Source organism: Ammospiza nelsoni, chromosome 14 (genome assembly GCF_027579445.1).
Source record: "Ammospiza nelsoni isolate bAmmNel1 chromosome 14, bAmmNel1.pri, whole genome shotgun sequence".
Classification (NCBI taxonomy): Eukaryota; Metazoa; Chordata; class Aves; order Passeriformes; family Passerellidae; genus Ammospiza; species Ammospiza nelsoni.
In genome coordinates this window covers 15,599,352-15,619,055 of record NC_080646.1, presented here as the reverse complement: position 1 = coordinate 15,619,055, position 19,704 = coordinate 15,599,352, and the positions used below count along the sequence as shown (strand labels likewise).

Here is a 19,704-nt window from a genome sequence, read left to right as displayed (position 1 = left end):
GGTACATGGACACAGATCATTCATCATGGTTGCATTCCACTAAAGGGGACCACTTGTTTCTAACCCTGACTTAATACAAACACTACCAGCAAATAGGTAAAATGGAAAAAAGCTTTAATGGGATCGCTGTACTGCGGTAGCATGTATGTTACAAAACAGCAGCAGTATACCCAGTGCAAGTGGTTTTGGTTTATTCATTTTAGTTAAGGCACAAGTATACAATGCCTAGGAGGAAGTAAAAACCCTTTCTAGGAAGGCTGAAATACAAAGCTTGAGCTTCTGAAAGGTCAAACTTTTATTTGCAAGTATTTGCTTGTATGTAACACATTAGAGGACAGCTTGTAACCTTGGGTCACACACAGAGAAGCAGCTGAAGGAATGCTACTGTAAACCCACAAAACACAGGAAGAAGGCTAAGAGGCAGAGAGGAGGGCATGCACAAAATGCTTCTGAATTCCAAAATGAGACAAGGTATGAGTGGTACAGCTAACACAAATAATCTAGACTGGATGACAGGAGTCTGAGCTTAGAAGAACTTGCTTAAATAAAGGGGGTTCCAGAACGGCTTAGAAAGTATAAGAGAAGCACGAGAAAAGGTGAAGTACTATTTATTAGAAGTTATTCTGCTATGTTTTATTCTAGGAAATTAATTTTCCAGTATGAAAGTATTTACATAAGACACTCCACTTAGCCTCTATTGATATTGCCAAAGTCTTATAGAAAGAGCACAGGTGAGTAAATTGAGAACCTTCACAGCAAGGAAAATTCATACCAACTTGGTTCTCAGCTGTATGACATTTGCTTTATATAGAAAGACTACAAGAACACAATATAAATTAGTTACAAAAAGGTGATACTGACAGCGCAGCAACTCAATTTGCTGAACACAAAAACCACAAGCAGTGGCTATTACAGCCATGCAGTTTTCATTGTGAAAATTTACATCTTAGATGACATCTGCTCCACCTTGCTTTAAGATGCCTGACATTGTACTCCTGTTCTTGGACCCTCGTCATCTTCTTCATATGCTTCTCCTGCACTGTTACGGTAGGTTTGCTCATTTGGATCAAAATCTTCAAGGTCTACCTGATCCATCTCATCTGTAACCATAACATCTTCTCGGGAAGGAAGCAGAGCCTCCAGCAAAGACAGTTTCTCCCTTGGGAGCCAGTAGTGCTCTGGAAACTGCACCTACAATTTTACGTATTTAAAATGAGTATTTATTCATGTGCAAACATGAGGATATTGGCTACAGAAAAGCATGCAGCTTACCAAAAACTGTATGATCAGGCTGCCTTTGTCCATTGGAGATTTGTAGACAGGCATCCCTTCGTTGTAGATACATTTTAGGTCACCATGTTTTATCACTTCACCTATGGAGGCAAGAGCTGTAAGTGGGCTGCTGTGAAGGGATGGGCATTTCACAGCCACACGAGGCAGGGCTGGACACTGTGCTCATGGCACCTCAGGGAGATTGTAATCACTTCACAGCAAAGACCTAAACCCAAGCTGTACACAACTAAGCCCATTCAGACTATTTCCCCTGCTATAAGAGAAACCAGCTTTTCTTGGCACAGCCTTCAGGCTGAATGAACAGATAATTTAGTAGAATTAAGATTCCTTCCTCTTTAATATCTTTCTGGCTATCCACCAGCTGGGGCTGAGGTTTATTAAGAGGCATTTGACAGCTTTAGGTATAACTCTGCTTGTTTTAGAAAGAGAATAACAACAACAAAGAACCAACTAGGTTAAGTGACTGCCTCATGAACCTGTTCCATCATCTGGTTAGAAAAAAAACCAACCCAAACAGAACAATCTCCACCGAAACTCCAGTCCAGGTATAATTAAACCAATTAGTTTACATAGTATTGGTACTCTTAACAACCTACCTGGCCTAGTAGATATGACAAGAACTCTGTTGTCCAGAGTTTCAATTGTCTTTCTGAAACCACACAAAGCCTCTGAGAGTTGAATTCTCATTTTTGTGATTAAGTCATGCCCTCGTCTCTGAAAGACACTGTGATCCTTTTGGTCAAGCACAATTATAACATCACCAGGCTCCAAATCAGGCTCCTGGTCACCTTCTCCATGAAATACTATCTTCTGACCATCTTTCATACCTGAAAAAAGAAACCCATTAATTCTCTGCAGAACTATAGACTATTATTGACTATTATTTGGGAACCAATACAAATACAGAGATCTTACCTTTATCAACATGAACTTCTATGATCTTTTTCTCTCTTACAACCTTACAGCCATTGCAGTTGTCACATCTGTCTTTTGGATTTATTCTTTCACCTTGGCCTTTGCATTCTGGGCACACAGTTTGGATTTGCTGCACCATGCCAGGTCCAATCTGCTGAACTATAACTTGCATCCCTCTTCCTTTACACACAGGACATTTTTCTACTGCCCCTCTCTTTCCGCCATAACCTTTGACAAAAGAATTAAATTCCATCTCAGTCTCAAAAAATTACAGTAGTCAGGCTGGAATTCACTGACTTCAAGAGCATGGTTAGGGTAACTTAAGAGTAGTTCAGTAATGGAATTTAGCTGCCATCACAAAACATAGCCCACAAGCTGGAGGTTTCTACAAACAAAATGTTAATACAGCTTATTGTATTAGCCTCTGCCCCACCCCCCAGTAACTCCTGGTTTCCAAGGAACTGTCAGCATACCAAATGCAAGACATAAACATTCCATTAATACTTGGAAAAGAATCTGCTTATGAAATATTTAACAGAGTACTAAGATATAAGACCTTATTAAAATTTACCTCAAAGAGGACCAGTCTAGGGAGTACTTAGTAACTGTAAAATTAGTAGCATAACACAAGCTAGTCTTCCACCCACAGCAATTAAAGAAGTTTTACAGAATAAACATTTACATCCAAGTTCTGGGTGAAGATAGTTTTAATTTAGGTACCCCTAGCTGCAACTCACAGTGAGTTTTAGTTTGCCATTAGAACCATCACTTTGTAACACTGTTGAGAGACTTACTTTTGGATAAATGTAAGTAAGAATTAAATACCCTGACAGACTTTCAGGGATCAGGCAAAGAATGAAGACACAGAAAAGTAAGAAAGCCTTCAGACCTTCTTCTCAGCCTCAGACAAGCCATACAAACAACTTGAAGAGGGATTTGAAACCACTACTTGTGTTTTTTTACCTTCACATTTTGCACAAATAACATTCTTTTGCAGTGCCAGTTTCCTTGTAATGCCATTATAGAGGTCTTCAAGAGATACACCTAACTGGTGCACCACATTTTTGCCTTCAGAGAAAAAAAGGAAAATATTAATACTTGTTCAGCTTTTGTGAAGATAAATGTTCATGCACAGTCTTACTGAAGAAATGCAGAGCTCATTCCAAACTTTGAACACAACTCAGCCCCCTTAAAAGCATGTGCAATTCCATCAGCTTCGGCTAAGCTCCACCCATTTATTTCCAAACATAAAGGTTGAGCTGTAATTAAAGCAAAGCATCATCAAAGCCACCCTATCCCTACTCCTAATTTTATAAGCTTAACTGAAACAGCAAGATGCAAGGACACTACCAGCTTCAGATCTGTCAATTTAGAAGTTGCTATTTATGCCTGCCTATGCATTTCCATGCCACTTCATAGCTTAATTTCAGTGATTTTACAGCAAGTTACTACTTGCTACTTTAACAGGCATTGGGCCTGGAAAAGACAAAAATCATATCAGACTTTTGGTAGCACACTGTACTCAGTTTCATGTAATTTCTCCCAAATATTTCAATGGGATTTAAAATTACTGAAGTTTAAGTTGATGGTGTCCTTTGAAGCAAATTGCCCAAAAACTATGAGCAAGTGAGGCACACATTTGGAAAAAAGGAACTTAAACAGGTCTAAACCTGCTGACTTACTGATGTTTCCCCCTCCCCTACAGACTACCCATTCCCCCTTCAAAAAAAATAAACAGAACTTAGCAAAAAGATGGCTATGGCTAAGCCACATTATCTACTTTATTAGACTCTTAATGCTAGAATAACTAGAAAAATCATAGTTTACTTATTCTATTGTTGCAACAAGTAATATCCACACTATGTGCACTCAGCAAAACAGCGGTACCATAGCACAGGTGTTTTATTCTTAAGTGCATGGTTAGAGTTTCTAGAACTTGTTTAGAACTCTGTACCTCTTCTCTCTCTATTCATTCGGCCTCCACCACCAAAGAACATGTCAAAGATGTCCATGGGTGAAGAGAAGCTGCCGCCACTCAGGCCTCCTTCTTTAATAGCCTGCTCCCCACCCTGGTCATAGAGGTCCCTTTTCTTTGGGTCCGACAGAACTTCATATGCCTGGGATATAAGTTTAAACTAAAAAGAAAAAAGAAGCTCTGAACAACTATGACCAAAAGGAAAAGCAGCCCTCTCATATACAACTCCATCTACAGATCGAGCCACTACAACACCCTCTTGTAGCATTTGTTTCCAAAAGGAAAGTCCCTGGGAAACAGGCCATAATAGCACACTTTTGTCCAGGAAAACCACCCCTTTCCTCCCTCTCCCCCCTCCCATGTTTTAAGTGGGCTTAATTCAGTCACGTCCACCTTACAAGTATACACCAACTGCAATTTGCTTATTGTGGTAGTTGCAACAACCGCTGTAACCTCTAACAAATCCATTTGGAAAGGAATATGGTGCTATCCCTGAAGTCCTGCAGGTGCCCAACTGCTCATGGCCACAGCAGTGCCAGTCAGCCTAGAGCTACACAGGGATTCTCCATGCCTGCTGAGCTGGTACATCCAGCTACAGCAGAGATTTATGTGACCAGACACGGGTGTTGCTTACTCATCACAAACACAAGGACTTAGATACAAATCAAAACAACTAAGGAATTTTCTTAAATAGCTATGAAGAATTTCTTATTGCTAAGATTACCAACTGAATTTTTAAAAGGATTTGCTACTACTAGAAGGACCACTCAATTTTAAAACTTCATTTACTCATGGCCATGTAAAGTGGTGTAAGCAAAACAAGCAGGCCCAAAATAAAAGCAGAAAAGGTTGCCTTTGACTATGCTACTGTTTGAGTTCTATAAAAAAGTATTCTAGAGGCTAACAGAAGGTAAACATGGACCTTCTATTCCTATATTAATGTATTAGTAAGCCAGCTTTTAGATAAACAATCCCATCATTCATGTTTTCCTTAGTTGTCCAATTGTGGTGCTCGTTTATCATCCAAGTCAACACAGGCAGCTGTGCAGGTCTGTGCTGATAGCATGTAAAATAGTTCCCTTGTAAGCAGCCCACCCACGTACAGCCCAGTGATTTCCCGGGTATAGTTACCTTGGACATCTACATTAGCATTTTTCTCTGAAGAAAACCCATGCTGTTCAGCAGCACAAACCCATCCAGCACAACAGTGCTGGCAGCTGGATCCACTACCAGCCTTTTAAACGTCTCACAGCACAGTGGCCACTGGCACACTGAAAATCCTTCCAGCTTTGCCTGTTTTAACCAGCTCCTCTAAGGACGATCTTCCACCGTGACTACAGGGAAACTAGTATGCGCCACATCAAAAAAAAAAAAAAAAAAAATGCTGCATCCCCTTTGCCACAGGCCTGCTGCCAGGCTCACAGGTCCAAACAGAGACGTGGAAGTAGGAAAGCCTTCACGCACCGGCAATACGCTTCAGAAAAAGCAAAGCAGAATTGGAGCTAGGACTTAGTGCACACTGGCTGTAACAACGGCCTGGCTGTGGGGGACCCGCGGTGCTTCCGCGGGCGGCCCTGCACCAGCGTCCAGTTCTCCGGGCAGGGCTGCCCATTGCGCGGCCTGGCGGCGCCAGTGGTGAGCCCGGCTCGGCCCCGGCCCGCCCGAGAGCCGGACGGGGCCTGCGGTGGGCCCGGCTCGGCCCCGGCCCGCCCGAGAGCCGGACGGGGCCTACCCCGTGCATGGGCCATAGGTGTTGCCTGGAGCGCCGCTGCCTCACGGTGGGTAGGTGTGTGGCCCACAGGCCTCGGCCCAGCCCCAGCCCCGACCCCACGTACCCGCTCGCCCTCACTGGGGTTCTTGTCGGGGTGGTACTTCAGCGCCAGCTTGCGGTAGGCGCGCTTGATTTCCTCGGAGGAGGCATTGGGCTTCACCTGCAGGATGTCGTAGTACTCCGTCTCCTTCACCATGGTGGGTGCCTGTGGGAGGACGCGGCACGTTACCCTGGGGTTACCCTCGGCTTATCCCGCCCAGCGCCCCACCGAGGGCCCGCGCTCACCGCTGCGGTTACTCCGCTGCACAAAACGCCGCCACTGCCACCACCCGGTCTCCGATCCCGGCAGCTCCGCCTCTTCCGCAGCCTTTATAGGAGCCCCGGCCGAATCTTCTGGAATGACGCCGCGCGTGACGTCACGGGGCTGGAACGGTCTAGAACGGCTGCGCGTGACGTCACCGGCGGGGCGCGCGGGGGGAGGAGCCTCGGGCCGGGCCCGGGTCTGGCGCTCCGTATTTAATTCGCGGCGGTTCGGGCTGGGTTTAACCGCTCGGGCTGTGCGGCTGAGGCTGCCCCGGAGCTGTGCCTGGCATGCCCCGAGTACAGCTCACACAAACTGTACTCGGGCAATGGGTACCGAGCAGTTAGCATTGCATGGGAGCTGTAAATTATTATCTATGCTAATGTGGTAATGCAAGTCTGTTCTTTCCTCTTCTTTATTGCTTTTAGATTCATATGTCATACTATTTTTCAATAAAAGTTCCAAAATACTAATTTTTTTATATGGAAGCTTTAGATGTACTTTCCATTAGTTAAAATGTGACTATCTTATGGAACTAAAAATATATTAAAAACTAGCCAAAATTTTATATCTTTGTATTGTAGACACAGTCTGTTTAGTCTAATTTAGAAAGCTCCTACCTATGTCAGCTTTAGACAAACCTAAAGGACTGTGGGCCTAGCAGCGGTGAGGGGTCCATCCTGAGGGGCTCTTCATGGCAGCCACCTCAGTAAAAAACTACCCAAAATTTTATATCTTTGTATTGTAGACACAGTCTGTTGAGTTTAATTTAGAAAGCTTCTACCTGTGTCAATTTTAGGCACACCTAAAATACCCTTTAGACAAACCTAAGGCGCCATGGGCCTGGCAGGGGTGAGCGTCCCTCCTGAGGGGCCCCTCATGGCAGCCACCTCAGCGGGTGCCCGTTTCTCTCCCTGCCCTGTGAGAGGTTGGTGAGCACCCTGCTACAACCTGCCCCAGCATGTGTGGTAGATCTTGTTCTGGTTAATTAATAGAAGGCTTTCCTGATGCCTTGTTCCTCAGTATTTTTTCAATTTTTAATTAATTTGGCTAATGTTGTACCCTTGCTCTGTGTGTGTTATTTGCCTTTTCCTCAAGCTGGCCTGCCTGGAGCAGACTTGGAAGCTGGGATAGTTTCCATCTTTCTCCAGGTAACCAAAGGTCCTCATATAATTATTTACTGCTCAGGGGAAATGAGATAACTGGTACTTGTGTGGATCTGCGCAATAGCATATTTTCCTAGAAGATGGCAACTTGACACTGAAAAATCTCAAGTGAAAAATACAGAAAAGCTGCATGAACTGAGAACAGATTTTGCTCAAACTTGAGTTGAATAGGAATGTTTACAAGCTGCTCTTTTATTCCAGGAAACAGTTCCTTATTCCTGGGAAGAGTTTTATGAAAGCAGAGCATCTCCTGTGGTTATGATAGCCCAAAGGTTCCAGTGCCCTGCCCTGCCAAGCACAGCACAGGTAAAGAGTCAGGATGACTGAAGGAGAGGGCCCTGTTGTGTTGTCTAACAGTGGGAAATGGGGAAAAATAAAAAGAGGGAGGGATCTGAATGAAAATTCGTCATCATTTAGAGCTCTTGTGCCACTACAATGAACTTCCTAGTGTATTTCAAGTAAATACTATTAGAAGATTGAGTTAATACAATCTACTTATATTCAGCCTGTAAATTTGCTGAAGAAGGGGAAGCAAATTACAGGAAATCAACAGAAAATATCAATGAAAGGAACAGTTCAAAACCACAAGAAAGAAATCAGTGTTGATAACTATTATTTTCTCCAAGCATAATTATCAGCAGCTGAACATGTAAATCTATGTTTTGCAATTGTGAAATTATATTGACAAGTAAATGTAGGAACTCTTCTCTAGAAATATTTATGGTAAGTTACTCTGTAAACTTGTAGGTCAAGAACTAAATATCTCCTTTTTAAGACAAAGAAAAGGTTCATTCTCATAATGGTCTCTACCTTAAAGATAAATTAGCTATAATCTGTTGTTATGAACATAATATTTGTTTTTAAGAAGAAACAATAAATCAGTTTATGGCTTGGTAGTAGCTGAATGCTTTAGTAGATGAGAAGCTTTCAAAGCACATAATGAATTTTAGAGATCCATCTTTAGTATGTGATAAAAAGAGTATATAATTTCTGTAAATAGAAATCCTCATGTAGGTGTGTGTAGATACTGGTAAATATAAGAATTCACACTGGTGGATGGTTTCTTACTGTTAACATTTGTTACTTGTAATAACAGCCAAAAACTTGGCTGGTTTGGATCTTTGCTTAAGAGGATTGAGCCTCCTATGTCATTTACTTTCATTTTATTAGGGAGACCTATCAGATTAAGTTTACCTTCATATGCAGTATTTGTTTTCTCCATCTTTGGTTCTAGTTGGTGCAATCAAATCATTATTTATTCAAATAATTAGTGGGAAAAGTAGTAAGGGTTGGTGTTTGAGATTATAAAAACAGGAGATACCACTCAGTGGATATTCTGTGCATCATCATGTGCTCTTGTGTGAGAGATGCAGTCATTCTGATACCTGAGGAGAACACAGTCCTACAGCTGTCTGAAGCAAGACACTTCCTATTTATCAATACTTTATTTATGGAACAGAGTTAGAATCCTCAGCAGATGGCTTTGTCATGATCAGTAATAAATGTGATACAGCCTTTACACATGCAGACATGTTTCTCAGCAATTACAGTCGTGGTTCCTGTACTCAACCAGCCTGGTGATGAAGGGTGTATGTGCCCAAATCTGTTTCTTGTGGTGCACACCTTGCCTCCTAAAGTTTGTGGTTGTTGCTAACCCATTTTTTCAGATGAACAGCTAATTTCTTTTACTGTTCTTTCTTTCTTCCCTCCTGCCACATGTAACATGAATCACCTTGTTGCTTTTTACTTGCCCAGCATCAGATTTGCATGTGGATGTCAACAGGAAAACAAGCAGAGAATTTCTGTTCTCTGCAGGGAGGCAGGAATGGACTGGGAATGGGCAGTAATTGGATCTGGAGCCTGGTGCATTTAGCCACCAGAGGACTCTGGTTCTGAAACAGCTTAGCACAAAACAGGAGTTAAAACTGCTTCCCCCCTGACCTTGGGACCATGCAGCATCTTTATATCCTACAAGAATTATGCATTTATCTTTTAATCCCATTATATAAATCACTGCTTGAATCTGCTTATTTGCATTTTTTTATCTGGCTGTATTGCTATTTCTCATTCTCATCGGAAGCAGGATCCTGGAGACACAGGTAAGAGAACAATCTGCTGAACTGCAGCTTCTTGCAGCACCCTTGATTTTTGTAAAGTATTAAAAAACCCTTTTATTAAAACACTGGGAAAAAAAGTCAGGAATCTGAGGGATTGTCTCTTTTCAGTCACACTGAATCTGCTTAAAGAGCTTCAGTATTTCCTCTATAAGGTGAAATTAGAATCACAGCAGACTTTCCTTTGTGCTCAGCTGGATTCTTTCAAGCATCCAGATCTCAAAAGTTAGCACAATTTCTACAAACTTTTTAGGGAAATATCCTTCAAGTAATATTTTTAAGCTGTGATTTTTAGTCTTATTCAAAATGTATGTTAAACAATAAAGTGTGACAATTTCATTTAATGAACCTTGAATGGCCCTGAGCCTGTAATTATGATATGAAAAGGATGTTTTCTATAGAAACAAACTGTTAGAAAAATCTTTTTGCTGTAGCTGGAAAGTAAAAGATGGGTATCTCCAGGAAAAATGTAAATAATGGCATTTCTTTGGAGCTATTGTAGTGAGTAACTAGCAGTCACAGGTTTGTCTAATCTGAATTTCTGCATTAGAAATAAATTAGTATAAAAAGCATATGTGAGTTTAAAAAGCTGTTGCTTGCCTGAAGCTTTTCATTCTGGAATCTGCCCTCAGCATCATCTTCTTGGCCCAAGGTAGCATAAATTGGTTGATCCTTAAGGTGTGTGTTTAGACTCACTTGTTTAGTAAGATTTAACGGAGGCTTTGGCACTGTAATATTTGAAGACATGTTTGGATTTAGCATTTTGCGTAAACCCCGAAAACTACTCTCATTTGGTAGATCTGTGGAGTTTAAATTTTTTTTTTTACTTTAGCTAAAATGTTTTAGACACTGAATGAAATTTTTAATTTTATGAGAATGTAGGAAAAAGAGCTGTAGATAATCACAGTAAATGTAGTTAACAGAACATAGCAGGCAGAGGGCTGCAGTTAGTAGCAAGTTGAAAAGCTGACAGGCCCCAAGAAAACTGATATGAAATATTAAAAAATATTAGAAGTGGTGCAATTTATGTAAAATGTAACAAAGCCTTTGAAACAGCTTTGAATAAAGGTTATGAGATGTTCTGCTGGTAGTGGTTGTGAGGTAAGGTCTTTCTTTTTATTTGATTTGGATTCAGTGCTGGAAGATGGGGGGAACAATAGGACTACCAGTTGAATGTTTGCACCAAAAAGTATTGTTTGGCACTATTTCTTACCAGTTATATGACTAAAAAAAGGGGCCCTGTCATACAGTTGCTTAAACTAATTGGGATGACTAGCAAGGAGCATCCAGAGTTAGTCCACCCCTCTGTTCATTTAAGTAAATACAGATTTTATGGTGAAACAGTCACTTTCTTGCCTTACAAATAAATAGATGGGGGAGTACTCAGCCCTGGGTAGTTTCACATTTCCATAGCCTTACTGTGAATTAAACCTGAAACATCCTGTCCCCAGCATGCTCCACCCACACCCAGGCTGCTTTGCCTTGCAGTGCTGTTGGTCACTGCTGGACCTTAGTAACAACATGGCTTTGGTTTGGCCTCTCTGATATTTCTGTTTGGGATCTTGTGACTGTGCAAATTGTAGGGACAGTGTCTTCAACTTTGAGGATGCAAATTTCTGAAAGATACCAGTCCTAATTGCAGAGCAAAGGATGTGAACAGTATGTGAGCTTTATTTGGCTTTTATATTCCTTTATTGCTTAGTGAGCCTGTCAACGCCCAGAAATCTTATCCTGTAGCTGCAGAAAGCAGCCCATCCCAGCACAAATATTCTGCTGGGTCTAGTGCAGGCTTGTGCAACTTGTATGCAGGTAGATTTAGGCATAAAAGAAAAGGATCATACCATCTTGTGAGGTGCAACATGTAAAAACCATTTCAAGATGAAGGTTTTTTCTGCTGAGCTCCATGTAAGTTGCTGGCCTCATTTGTTAGGATTTGTTTCTTGAAACTTGAAGTCAACCTAGAAATGTACCAGAACTGCAAAGGCAGGTTCTGTGTCAAACTATTGCAGCTTGACATTCATGAGCCTGTTGTTCAAGTGACAAGATGGTAGCTGACAGTTGCAGGGAACACAGTTTATCACAATGATGTGAGTTTTCTGTTACAGTCACACAATAGAGAGTCCAAAGCAACTCTTCTCCACCAATTCCCACTGATAAATTCCCCTTACTTCACAGTCTGGCTTCCCTTCTGGCAGTAACAAGCTGCCCTTGTTACTGGAGGAGTGATCTGCCACTGGATAATGCTTGATTGTGTCAAAATAATTTGCTAACCATCAGCAAGTTTAAGGAAAATTATAGGAAAAACAAACAAAAAAAATATCTTTCATAAACGCAGTGTATACAGAAGACACCTAAATTGAGGTTATCTGTTTATTCATTGAAAGTACAAGACTTAGAGAATGAGCTGCCATTTCCTTCCAGGAGACCGGCCTGTTACCCAGCCACTAAACACCCAAGATGCAACTCAACCAAGGTAATTAGCAGCTCTCTAATTGGTTTCCTTCATATAGCATCTAAAACACTTTAGATGACCTGATGAAGAAAAAGAAGGGTTTTCTTGCAGCAGAGTTTTTATTATGTTACTGGAAAGTTGGTTGCAAGGAAGAGACCTTGTGGCTTTCTGCAGAGAATTGTTGGAACAAAGGGTTCAGAGAATTATCCCAAAATGAAAGAGCTAAATCAATCCTGACAAATAGAGTTTTGCTGCATATGTTGACAAATTTTTACCATTGAAATACCCCCCTTTTGAGTTCAGATATTTTCAAATCAAGTTTCTGGTGTTGAGAATAGAACCCTTAGAATCTCCCTTCAGAGTTTTCTTTCATTTCAAGTTGCATTGTCTACAATTATGTGTTTGGATGTGGTGCAAGGCACTCTGGAATAAAATCCACACTTTCTACAAAGTTAATATTTGCTATCTTAGATACTCCTAGTCACTATGGCTCTCTTTGTACCATTAAGTCAAACATTTTAGATGATGTTCTCTGGCTCTGAAGGCCATGGCACAGCATGGCTTGCATCTCTCTTCCTCCTCCAGACAGGGTGGTCATTAATATCATCTCCAGTGACAGCCTCTGCCCTGCATTGTCCCAGGCAAGTGCCAGTTCCTACAGAGCCATGCCAGGGAAGGTGCTCACAGTGGGTGGCTTGAGCCATTCTCTGGATTTTGTTTAGTTTACCAGTATAGAAGTAGCCTAAACATCTGAACTGTTCTCTCTTACATCCTGGGAAGTAATTTGTTCAGTCATGTGTAGAAACCTCCATGTTAAACCATAGGCCTGCTCTGGTGAGGTGCAGGAAGTGCTGTTGTAGTTGTGGTGCTGGAGGAGGTGCTTTGCTGTTGCAGTGCTGGGTTTCATAGGTTGAGTTGACTTTAAGGCATTTCCTAATTAATCTGTGTTTTCTTTAAGCAAATAGCTTGTTTGAATGTTCTTTTTCAAAACTAGACTTAGTAAAATTAGAATTGCTTCAACTTGTGTGAATGAATTTGTGGAAATCTTGGCAAAAGCAAAGATTTGCATCTTAAAGCATTGTGAACTCATTAAAATTCTTCTCATGGATAATTAAAGAAAAGTGAATTAAAAAGAAAGTTTAACAGTAAGCAGCTCACAGGCACTGCGACATTTCAAGCATGTTAAAATCAGAAAGAAATAGCTTTTGTAGCAGTAGACTCCTCCTCTTGTATTACGTGTTGTTTTTTCCAACAAATAACCAGTTACTGTTGGTTTCTTTGGTTCTCCAAGTAGCTCATTTATGCCTGATCTGCACAGCTTTTCAGCATATTTGTGACCAGCTTTGCAGGGTTTCTCAGCATGCTTAACAGTGGAGAGATTCTCACAACACAACTGCAGACTGAAAATGCAAGGAATGTTTCAGGAAGCTGTGAAAATGGGTAAAGTAGCTCGAGCATTTATTTTAACAAACTCACATACCAACTTTTCCCAGCTTAAGTTTCTCTTGTACTACTGTGAAGATGCACAAGAATTTTCCTGGTATCTCTACTATCTAATGAAGAATAAGGTGTATCTTTTGAGGCTAGAATAAGAGAAAATTGTTAATGAAGATTATAAATAGGTTTATTCTCCTTTGCTAAATCCTACTTTTACTTTAAATCTACTAGCATCCTTGGGTAGGTAATATGTTGCTTGTATCTTATTGGCATATAGGATACACCTGTATAATGTTTATTTTATAGCACAGAGGCTATTTAGCCTCTTCTCTTCTGGATTTGGGGGGGTAATAATTGATCTTTGTGACAGACCATCTTCTTCCTGTCAAAGGCAGCAGAACTTAACCAGGTAACCCATCTCTTAGAGGTGGGAGTGGGGAAGTGACTTTTAGAGGAGTGTATTTTGATGTTTATGTTACCTTTTACAAAAATAATCCTGGTGGGTGCTGTCTCCTCCTTTCTGTCCTAGGCAGCACAAAAAGAACATGTTGTTTCTTCTACCTGTTGATCTAGCACTGAAATGGTGTCTCTCTAGAGATGGAGAGAATCTCCCCATCTCTAGAGTTTTGGAAGTACTTAAGATTAGAACAAGACATCTCATGGGAAATATTTTAGCTTCTGTTCAATTAGTATTGCTAAGCACTAATATCCATTTCCAGAGACTTAATTTAGTCTTCTGTTAAGGTATATCTAACTTCACATTTATTTAGGAACTAACTTGCATGTTATGTCTCTTGGAAGATTTGTTTGATCCTTTCAGGTAAAGGATTGTTGGGATAATTTCTGCCATAATGGTTTCTTCTGTTCTGGGCTTTGTAATCCTGTAAGAATCATGAGGAGCAATCCAAAGACTTAAGGTTTTCAGAACGGGAAGAAGTTCAAGAAATCTTTGAAAACCTTTGAATGTATTGTTGTTGCTTCTGGAATCCCAATGTAGTTAAGTAGTAGAATTGTAAGTTTTTGGTTTAACCTGTCCAAAGATCATAAACCATTATTTGACTTGTGATCTGTATAGGTATATGTACACTCTGACTCATGAAAGGGAGGATTTTGCTAAGTCAGTAATAATGCCTCTATTTTAGTCCAGGCATGCTTCTATTTGTGACATACTTAATAAAAAAAATTAAAATCTGAGTTTACTTTGTTAAGGAAAAAAAGTTAAAGGAGAATTTAAAAGTGCAATGGTTTGCATCCACTGCAAACAGGAAGCTTAAGGTTCCTGTGTTAGATATATGTTTAGCATTTGGGTTTTTACTGAATTTCTGATGGAAGAATATCAGACCCTAGAAATCAAAATACTTGTGATGCATTCAAAGTCTTTGGCATAAAACATCTGTGTTTGTTTGTTTTTGAAGATGCCAGTGCATGTTGCCATGTTTATGCTGTTGCATTAAATGCTGTTGTTTACCTGGTGTGGTTTGAAGTTAGGTAGCAAACTTCTGTCCCTTTTTTTGTATGCTGGAAGTAGGATTCAAAGTAGAAAGGACTAGACAAAGAAAATAAAATTGTATCAAATGGAAATAGGAAGATCTTTTATAAGGCTGAAATTGAATCAGTATGACCTGATTCATTCAATGAGGCAGAGATGAAATGATGAGTTCTGTGTGACCTAACTTTGCTACACTCCCTGCAAATAGCCATGCAGAGACAGATACTGGGAGATTTCTGCTTCAGGTCTGGGTTTTTGCTGTGCAGGGGAGGACAGAGCCAGAAAATCTGTACCAAGGTCAGGGCAGGGTTGTAGTATGCTCCCAATTGCTGAATAGAGCCTTTTTGGGGGAGAATAAAAAAGGCTCGTTACATTGTTTATTTCTTCCCATTCAGCCATGAAGTTCTCAGCTATCTCTAAAACTGCTCTGCTCACCAAAATACATGACCTGATTTTTGAGGATATTTATTCTCAACAAGAATAAAATGCTTCAGTTCTGTTTTTTGCAACTAAAGAAATTGGTTTTACTAGAAGGTGTGTGCCAACTGTTATATGGTAAAATAGATCTCAGCTGTTTATCACTAGTATTTTGTTCTTTATTCAGCATTTGTTTAGCTTTTAACTATATCTTTGTGAGAGAAGTTGTGTGAGTAATTTGACAAAGACTGGTTTCTTGTGCCCTGGGAAAATCAAAGTTATTGTTGAATCAGCTGAGCCTTTTTGCAAGAATAGGAACATATCTGGGCTGATCTGTGGCCCTGTTTTTAAATCTCATGAGGGCATGGAAACCAATTAACAGCTAAATCTAACCTGTTCTTCAAGGGCAAAGGGGAACTTTTAAATAGAATTAATAAGGAATGTATTATAATATTGCCCTCATTTGAATAGAGGAGTAATTAGTAAATAAGATGACCAGTCATAATAGACAGCAGTGTCCTGTAAAGGGCCATGGGGACTTCCTGTGACTCTCTACTCATTACGGGAAAAAGACTACATTACAGAAAATGGGGGTTTAAAGAACTAATATGGTGTGTCATTACTGTGGGGTTTTTTTACCTTATGTCATAAAAAATGAGAAACATCTTCAGAACATCTTGGGTAACAGTTGGTAGCACCTCAGAGTCTGGAGATAGAATATTTTCTTGGCTGTTTCTATGCCAGTCTCTTTAGCTGCCAGTCTATCAAAGCTGTGGTGCTATGTTGATTTAAGTCAGAGTGACTTTATTGTCTTTGTCTAGAACTCTAGGTCAGATCTGTGATTCTGAATTTATTGTCTTTGTCACATTGTAGAAATGTGCTCATTTCTACATTCTGTCCCTAGAGTTCTGTTATAAAATACTGGATTTGGTATTTTGGTCTCTTATAGGATACATGGGGATTTGGGAAAGAATTTCTCATGAATGGAATCCAGATGAAGATATTTAGTTTCTGAAGTCTCTAGGCAAAATACCAGAGTCATTACAGTTTTCATAGGTTACCCATAGGTAATTTAAACCATTACTTTTTGCTGCCAGAAGAGTTGGCAGATGAATACTTAATGATTCCCTCTTGAATTCAATGTCCCAATGAGCTGTTGAAAATGTCTAACACCCAATGAAAAATTTTTATGAATGTGCAGATGTAGACCCAAAGCACTCCCCAAAGCAACTCTAATGCAGAGTAAGGCTGGTGGAATGTGTATAGCTGGGATGGCCTGGAGATCATGCAGCAAGAGCTTGGAGGGGGGAATTCCTCAGTGTTGGAACAGAGATCAATATTTGGGACACTTGTCACCAAGACTGAAACAGCACAAGATGGACACTTGATTAGAAGAAGGATGTTTTGTCATCCACTTTATAGTGGATTCCTTAAATAATCAAGCCAACAAGCTGCAGGAGTTCAGAGAAGGAATTCACTAAGTTGTCCTCAAGAGAAGCAAGTAGTAAAAGATAAAATGAAAATTTATGGAGAAGTTCTGTCTTGGAAAAAGGCATATTTTCCACTTCAGCCTATTTTTTTTTTTGTGTTTATTAAATAGGATTAATATTTAATAGTTAGGAAAGCCAGTTCAATAAAGAAGTATTTGAGAAAAAAATGCTTGTGCAAATGGGGATCTGCACACATTGCTGCTTAAGATAAACACCTGTGTCTTACAAAATATTTCTTTGGGCAAGGCGAGCAAAGAAAGGAGTTTAGTTAAAAGGTGGGACTTTGTTGTAAGAAGTATGAAGTAACATGCCCACTGCCATGTGAATGCAGTCTCTGGTGAGCTTGTAGGTGATATGCCCAGAGGAGCAGCCAGGCAGAGGAAGGAGCTGCAGTGCTTTGGATCATCACAGTGAGAGCAGAGCAGCACTGAGCCTTCCTGAGAGCCACTGAGTCTGGAAGCAGTGCTGTCAGAGCATCCCCAGGAGAAGCTGAACAGGATTGCTTTTTGGAAAAAATCATGTAAGGGACAGAGAAATTGTATGCACTCTGCAGACACTGTAACTGAGCTTTCCCTCCCTATTGGCTGTGTTCTCTGTTGCAGACAGTCTGCAGGATAATTTCTTTTGAGAGGGCAAAAGCAGAAAAATCTTGCAATCTGCAAGTTTTATAATAAAAGCTTTGAAAGTTAAGTGGACCTGAACTGCAGTAACATAGTTGACCACAGCCAGATCACAACCTCAGCTTATCTGATAATGAATGCAGCATCTTCAACAGTGACTATGTCTCATCCATTAAACCAGAATAATTAGTTAATAAAAATATTTTGCTGCATGATGATCTCACATGTGGTACAACAGGACCCAGGAGCAGGGTGGGAGTGGAAAAGCTGTGTAATGAAGAAGCCGCTGCAACAGGGATACCAAGAAAGGGAGGAGGAGATGGTATCTCCATTGTGAATCTGACAGCACAGGTCTGGAAGCTCAGGATGTGGCTCTGAGTGAGTGTGTGGTCTGAACTACCCACTGGTTTTATGACAAAAAAAATGTTTGAGTCTTCTTTGTGAGCAGTTGTTAATGTGATTTCCAAATGCAGAAGTACTTTGGCTTGCTATATGTGCATAGGGGGTTATGAGTAAATGTTCTGATGTCTAAATGAATACCTTGTCCTGAATAATGTATTAACAATTTATGTTAATATGTAATGTAATTATTTGTTCAACAGCTTATTTTTGCAACTTTATAGAAAGCCTCTCTCTCTCTCTAGAAAGGCTGATCTTTTAAATTTTTGATAATTCCTGTAGAGAGCTGACTGGTAAAAACTCAACATTGACAAGATTACAGGAGTTGAACAGGAATAGGATAGGGAATGGGAATACCAAAAGAATGCGATGTCTTTTTATTTGCTCCCATATGTAATCTGTTTAATGAATAGGTTCCCCTTAAATTTCATAATAATATCATGGCTGCATAACAGTGTTCATATTCTCTTGGTGCAGTTTGTGGTAGTAGAAATCAGTCTGCAAAAACCAGGCCAAAATGTATCCTAGAACATAAATTTCATAGTTTTTAAATTTGAGAGAAAAGCTACAACGTAATTTTACAGGACACTCAGTGTACTCTGTAAGGCTTATTCAAGTGTGAGTTTCTGTAAAATGTTTCTTCCAAAGAGGAAAATGGTTTATTATCATATTAAAGACTGACTTAGTAGATTCTCTTCAGTTTTATTGTTTGTATTTTCACCAGATTTTACTATGAGGAAACAATTTAGATGACAGCAAATATCTGTTTCTGGCCTAGAGCGTGAGGTTTAAGCAGAAATTCTCATTCCCAGAACAGGAAACAGAGTCTGTGGAAGGGAAAGACTAATTCCAAAGTCCTTTAAAACAACAATAAAAAAATATGGAAATTGGTATCACGGTAAGTAGTGCCATTAATCACTAAGCATCATTATGGGAACAGAGCAAACAGTTTTTCTAGTGTGCAATTAGCAAAAAAGCACTCATTTTGTAATGATAGAAGCAGAAGATTTAGCTGTGGCATTTAGTTTCTGTAGTTACAATAAGAAGTGATACTGTATTCAGTGGTTGCTATCAAATACACTCAGATAAAACCAGTAATTGCTATGACAGCAAATCCAGATTGGATGCTTCTCCTCTGGTGACTCACACCCAGCAGGAAGGGCTATCAGTTACATCAGTCATTATTTTACCTCACACACACATTACTTCCTGGGTTGCAAAGAGAAATCTCACTAGAGCTGTTACAGTCATGGAAACACAGAGGGAAAGGAAGTTGTCCCTTTGTTAATCCCTTTGTTAATAGAGAATGTTCAGAATCTTGCTTTTCAGGTTGGCCTGGTGTGTGAGAGCAGCTTCAGTGTGGAATAGGATCCAGGGGGCACAGGGGAGTGGTGGGAGCTGTGGGTGGGGTGGGCAGTGCTGGGCTTTGCCCCAGAGCTCTGGATAAACCAGCCAGCCTGAGCTGTCTCAGGTGAGAGCAGTGTGTTGAATTCAGGCAGCAGATGAGGTCATGTTTGCTAGAGCAATACCTTGAAAATAAAGCCCAAATTACACCAGGAAATACTGTCATTCAAAAAACACCCATGCTAATGGAGTTCTACAGAAACATGCTTTGGTTAGTTCTAGTTGGTCAGTGTCTTGGAACTCTGTCTCAGTTTGTCCTAATTGACTTGTTCAAATGACTGTTGAATTCAAGCTCTGTGTGATTTGTAGAGGTTTTTGCTTATTATCTTTGGAATTGTAAACTTGCAGAAATCAGATGCAGAAAGTCCACCTTTAAACTGGTAGTTGGATTTTGGAAGATGCTGGCCCTGCACTAGTAACACTGAATAATTTATGCAGAACCACAGTCTTAATAAAAAATT

General features: G+C 40.3%; 2 protein-coding genes across 6 annotated transcripts in view; one reads left to right on the top strand and one right to left on the bottom strand.

The window, feature by feature from the left end:
* Positions 1-169: 169 nt before the first annotated feature.
* On the bottom strand, positions 170-6,370 carry DNAJA4 (DnaJ heat shock protein family (Hsp40) member A4). Of its 4 annotated transcripts, XM_059481832.1 has the most exons (8): positions 6,240-6,370; positions 6,019-6,159; positions 4,163-4,343; positions 3,172-3,276; positions 2,209-2,436; positions 1,890-2,120; positions 1,273-1,373; positions 170-1,191 (listed from the first exon to the last, which is right to left on the bottom strand). In XM_059481832.1, exons 2-8 carry the CDS (start codon positions 6,148-6,150, stop codon positions 973-975), a joined length of 1,197 nt encoding a protein of 398 aa, XP_059337815.1. In that variant the 5' UTR covers positions 6,151-6,159; positions 6,240-6,370; the 3' UTR covers positions 170-972. The 4 variants fall into 4 exon arrangements, with proteins under 4 accessions (XP_059337815.1, XP_059337816.1, XP_059337817.1 ...); XM_059481833.1 differs by having other exon boundaries at positions 6,019-6,247; XM_059481834.1 differs by lacking the exons at positions 4,163-4,343; positions 6,240-6,370 and having other exon boundaries at positions 6,019-6,173.
* Positions 6,371-13,306: 6,936 nt separating this feature from the next.
* ACSBG1 (acyl-CoA synthetase bubblegum family member 1) overlaps positions 13,307-19,704 on the top strand; it is a 32,262-nt gene continuing 25,864 nt past the window's right edge. For both annotated transcript variants that reach the window (XM_059481830.1, XM_059481828.1), the window contains exon 1: positions 13,307-13,427. In XM_059481830.1, the coding sequence (XP_059337813.1) occupies positions 13,348-13,427 (80 nt within the window). In that variant the 5' untranslated portion in view covers positions 13,307-13,347. The remainder of the gene's footprint in view (positions 13,428-19,704) is intronic.

Coding starts and splice junctions, on each gene's coding strand:
- DNAJA4 (XM_059481832.1), bottom strand. CDS start 6,150: ATGGTGAAGGAGACGGAGTACTACGACATCCTGCAGGTGAAGCCCAAT. Junction 2,437..3,171: donor TATTTGTGCAAAATGTGAAG/GTAAAAAAACAC, acceptor CTTTTGTCAAAG/GTTATGGCGGAAAGAGAGGG. Junction 1,374..1,889: donor TGTCATATCTACTAGGCCAG/GTAGGTTGTTAA, acceptor TTGCCTCCATAG/GTGAAGTGATAAAACATGGT.